The 5000-nt window shown below is 39.0% G+C and overlaps 1 protein-coding gene across 1 annotated transcript in view; it reads left to right on the top strand.

The window, feature by feature from the left end:
- The window catches only part of LOC143301036 (cell surface hyaluronidase CEMIP2-like), a 34552-nt gene extending 33567 nt beyond the window's left edge, over positions 1-985 (top strand). Inside the window, exons 23-24 of the mRNA XM_076615038.1 lie at positions 218-332; positions 808-985. Of these exons, the coding sequence (XP_076471153.1) occupies positions 218-332; positions 808-985 (293 nt within the window). The remainder of the gene's footprint in view (positions 1-217; positions 333-807) is intronic.
- Positions 986-5000: the final 4015 nt, after the last annotated feature.

Raw genomic sequence — 5000 nt, 5'->3', positions numbered from 1 at the left:
GAAACTGTTTAATGTCATCAGCATAAATGCCATAATGACATGGGGTTCACAATTTCATGGGCAATTCCCAACGAAAAATAAACATTAACACAGGAGAGAGAGAGAGAGAGAGAGAGAGAGAGAGAGAGAGAGAGAGAGAGAGAGAGAGAGAGAGAGAGATGAATAAACAAACAAACAAATAAATGAATGAACCCTGTTCTGATCTTTTGTGACGTAGCACCTGCCAAAGGACGGTACATGGGTTGTTTCCTGGACATCCCAAATGCCCCTATTCTGCCTTACGCTGAGCAGTTCCTGTACAAAAGCATGACAGTGCAGATTTGTCTGGACAGGTAGGAATCATCCACACACAAAAAAAAATGTTTTGTTTTTTATCTTTCTTCTCTTTGTGTCTTTTCATTTCGTTGTGTGTGTGTGTGTGTGTGTGTGTGTGTGTGTGTGTGTGTGTGTGTGTGTGTTTCGAGGGTAGGGGGTGTTAGGGTGAGGGGGATGGGTATGTGAGTGTTTTTTTGTTGTTGTTTTTTTTTTTGTGTGTGTGTGTGTGTGTGTGTGTGTGTGTGTGTGGTTGTCTGTTTGCCTGGCTGCAAGAAAGAAAAAAAACCCCAACTCATTCATCTCACTCGTTCAAACATTCATTCATTCATTCATTCATTCGCCAATTCATCCATCCACTCATTCATTCATTCATTCATTCATCCATCCATCCATCCACTTATTCATTCATTCGGTTCAAATCATCCATCCATCCATCCACCCACCCATTCAATTCATTCATTCATTCTCTCTTTCCATCCACAACTCCCGCAGATGCCGAGCCTTCAACTACCGGTACGCAGGCCTGAAGAACGGCGTGGAGTGTCGCTGTGGTGGTGACAGCAACGAGCATCAGGTGTCTGCCATGTACTGCAGCACTGCCTGCTCTGGAAAGAAGGCAGAGAAGTGTGGTGGAGACTTAGCCATGGCCATCTACAGCATCACCCAGTGAGGCAGCCGACGACCAGGCCTGTGATAGGAAACTTTAGGGAGAGCTGGACGGTACAAGGTCTTCAGAGAAGAAGCATGAACTGTATAAGTCCTTCCAATTTTTTTTTTTATTTTTTTTTTAAGTAGTTGTTTGTTGTTGTTTTTTAATTTTTTTTTTTTTCTCTCTCTCTCTCAAGGCCTGACTAAGCGCGTTGGGTTACGCTGCTGGTCAGGCATCTGCTTGGCAGATGTGGTGTAGCGTATTTTTCATTTTCATTTTATCACAACATATTTCTCTGTGTGAAATTCGGGCTGCTCTCTCCAGGGAGAGCGCGTCGCTACACTACAGCGCCACCCATTTTTTTTGTATTTTTTCCTGCGTGCAGTTTTATTTGTTTTTCCTATCGAAGTGGATTTTTCTATCGAATTTTGCCAGGAACAACCGTTTTGTTGCCGTGGGTTCTTTTACGTGCGCTAAGTGCATGCTGCATACTGGACCTCGGTTTATCGTCTCTTCCGAATGACTAGCGTCCAGACCACCACTCAAGGTCTAGTGGAGGGGAAGAAAATATCGGCGGCTGAGCCGTGATTCGAACCAGCGCGCTCAGATTCCCTCGCTTCCTAGGCGGACGCGTTACCTCTAGGCCGAACGCGTTACTTTGTCCGAACGCAGTGACGCCTCTTTGAGCTACTAATACTGATAGTGATACCTTGGGATTCGAAGGTGACCATGGCTTCAATATATCAGATGGCAGATCGGTGGATATGTATTTCTGCCTACGATTCCTTTCCATCTTCTCTTGGGACTTTCTTTTTTCAATTTAATGCCAGATATGTCTGACAAAGCCGAGAATGATCAAAATGATGATTTTTTCCCCATGATTTATGTTTTTGATGGATTTTAACGCTTGTACACTTCTTCTAAATATATGCGTAATTATTCTATGTGTGTGTAAAGATGTTGTTAATTACCAATAAAAACTGCTCACTGAGTACTTGAAGTGTTTTGTTTTGTTCAATTTCGATGCATTTTTTTTTCCTTTTGTTGTCATTGTTGTTGTTTTTGTTTGGTTGTTTGTTCGGTTTGTTTGTTTGATTGTTTGTTGTTGTTTTTTTGTTTTGTTTTTTGTTTGTTTTTTGTTCTTTTTGTTGTTGTTGTTGTTGTTGTTGTTTTTTTGCCTCGACAACGCATCCTTATCTACCTTGAGATTGCTCAACAAGAACTAAAGCTAGATCTCTAAACCTTTCTTTGCATGATGCTGCTGTCTAAACTGGCAAGAGTATTTTTGAAAATATTTGTTCTCAATATTAATTTGTAGCAATTCCAATATGTTTATACCATTGTAATTTTTTAGGCTGTCGCACATTCCAAAGATATATTTTTTTAAAATCATGAATATGTAACAAGCGGAAAACAACACATCTGTCAATAGAATAGAAGCAGATGTTTACTCAGTAGGCAGCAAGGTTCACGAAAAAAAGGTTAACGACAGCTTGGAGACTGTGAGTGTGACATAGTTAAAAAAATAATCACACGATTTTTTTAAAACATTTTTAATATAAACATACCTGCTTTTTTTTTTTTTTTAAAGTGATTCCTAACTTTTTATGGACCCTGTATCAACAGAATAACAGCAAATGTTTACTTCATATATATTCATCCCTTGTTACTGGTCTCCATAAGCTGTATCTGGTCTCCGTTTCTCTCTCTCTCTCTTTGGTTTTGGTTTTTGTTTGTTGACTCACTTGTGTAAACAAAGTGAGTCTATGTTTTAACCCGGTGTTCGGTTGTCTGTGTGTGTGTCTGTGTGTCTATGGTAAACTTTAATATTGACATTTTCTCTGCAAATACTTTGTCAGTTGACACCAAATTAGGCATAAATATAGGAAAAATTCAGTTCTTTCCAGTCATCTTGTTTAAAACAATATTGCACCTCTGGGATGGGCACCAAAAAAAAAAAAAGAAAAAAAAGAAGCCTAATTATATGCAAATTGCATTTACTGTTATATTTATATTTTTTATATTCTCTAAACTTGGCACTTTGATATGATATTCTGACCCAACAACAAGAGCAGTCATTATTATCATTTTTTGTTCAAACAGGAACTTCTTTTGCTAAGCATGGAAGTTTTATTCATTTTGCAAACGTTTTAGTGCAGATAGTAAAAAAGGGAAATTACTCTGTAATTAATGCTTGGGGACTTATCTTTCTCATCTTAAACATTACATTTTGAAATTATACTCAATACATAAAAAGCTTTGATTTTTTTTTTTTTTTTTTTTTAGTTGTATAACAAGTGAGTCTTGAAGGCCTTGCCTCTCTTGTTTGTTTTGTTGTTGTTGTTGTTTTGTTTTGTTTTTTTCACTTTAAGATAGTTTGGAATTTTCCGTTGTTTACTTTTTTTTCTTCTTCGGTGTATGCTCATGGTGCTTTTCCGAGAGACATATTCTGAAGAAGAGAGGGATCCCTACGAAATTATGGAAAGATTATCATCGATTAGTAAAATGGGAATGCTTTTTCTTCGATCAACAGTCAGGAGCAAGTAAGCTAGCAGGCCCGATGAGCAGTCCACAGTGCGAAACAGTTGTTGCTGGCTTTACACGCTGATCTCCCTTTGGTGGACCGAAGTGCACTTGTGACGAATCATTTTAACTCTCTCCATACGAACGGCGAAAGAGACGACGTTAACAGCGTTTCTCCCCAATTACCATCATCAAAATATTGCAAGCGGAAGGCTCTTATACTGAAGAGGTGAATGTTGACATATAATACCACACTTCTGACGACGGAAGCTAAAGGTTGGGTCATTCAGACACCCACTGGACATCCGAGGGGTCTGTGTAGAGGAGAAGAGAGGACTGGCCGTACTGAGTGAGTTAAACTCAAGCCCCACACCTACTGACCCTTAACCCTTCCGGCGCAAGTACGTTTTTAAGGTGAGAGGTGAAACCAAGACTGGTTTATGATGTTTCTCCCACAAAACTTTTGTCGAGATAAGTATATTTTCAGCTATGTAGACAATGTCATGCATTCATTTCTGTTTATATTGATATTCACAAAGCTACCAGCTGTAATGCTACACATTAGAATAATACCCCACGGGACTTACGGCATTTGTCGAAACTATGGTATAGGTATAACGAGAGATGAGGGAGTTTTATTTTGTAACAGAATGTCCAGGATTTGATAAAATCAAAAATATCTTTTTTATCCTTAAACGTACCCCCTAACCCCCACCCCCCAAAAAAAAGTAAAAAAAAAGTTAGTTTTCAATCTTCATGAAATCATTAAAAGCAGGGGTCTCAGTCTCTGAAATCAAAATAATACATAAAGATACGAAGGAAAGTGTAGCTATACGAGATGTTCTATTGATAGTGATGGCCTAAAGGTAACGCGTCCACCTAGGAATCGAGAGAATCTGAGCGCACTGGTTCGATTCACGGCTCAACCGCCGGTATTTTTCTCCCCTTCCACTAGACCTTGAGTGGTGGTCTGGACGCTAGTCATTCGGATGAGACGATAAACCGAGGTCCCATGTGCGGGGATTAAATTGCTTGTTTATGCACCTAAGCAATAGGGTCAGTTGACTTCAAACAGTGGCGGGCAATTCATTTTTCTTGATTCTTGATTACGTCGAATAAGAAAGAGACTACAGCAAGAGAAGCTACGTCAAATGAATACAGCACATATTCAGTCAAAAATGAAGAAGAATTACGTCAAGTAACAGAACTGTTTACATCAAATAAGAACAGTGGATATTTTAGTTCGAATGATATGAAAAATGTTCTGAGATAGGTATTGGCGTGTGTGTGTGTGTGTGTGTGTGTGTGTGTGTGTGTGTGTGTGTGTGTTTGCATATAGACAGGCATGAGTATGTGACTGGTTGGTGTATGCAATGCACTGTGTCGAAATAACAAAGAATGTAATTATCTGGAATAAATGAACTGCTTCTCATGTTCACGTGCGTATTTTCTGTCATCAAGAAAAGGTAATTTGTTTACAGTAAATGATTGCATTACACAGACTTGAGTCTTT

The sequence above is a fragment of the Babylonia areolata genome, chromosome 27 (genome assembly GCF_041734735.1).
Source record: "Babylonia areolata isolate BAREFJ2019XMU chromosome 27, ASM4173473v1, whole genome shotgun sequence".
NCBI lineage: Eukaryota > Metazoa > Mollusca > Gastropoda > Neogastropoda > Buccinidae > Babylonia > Babylonia areolata.
Note: the sequence above shows the minus strand (reverse complement) of the source record. Positions and strands in the feature narration are given on the sequence as shown.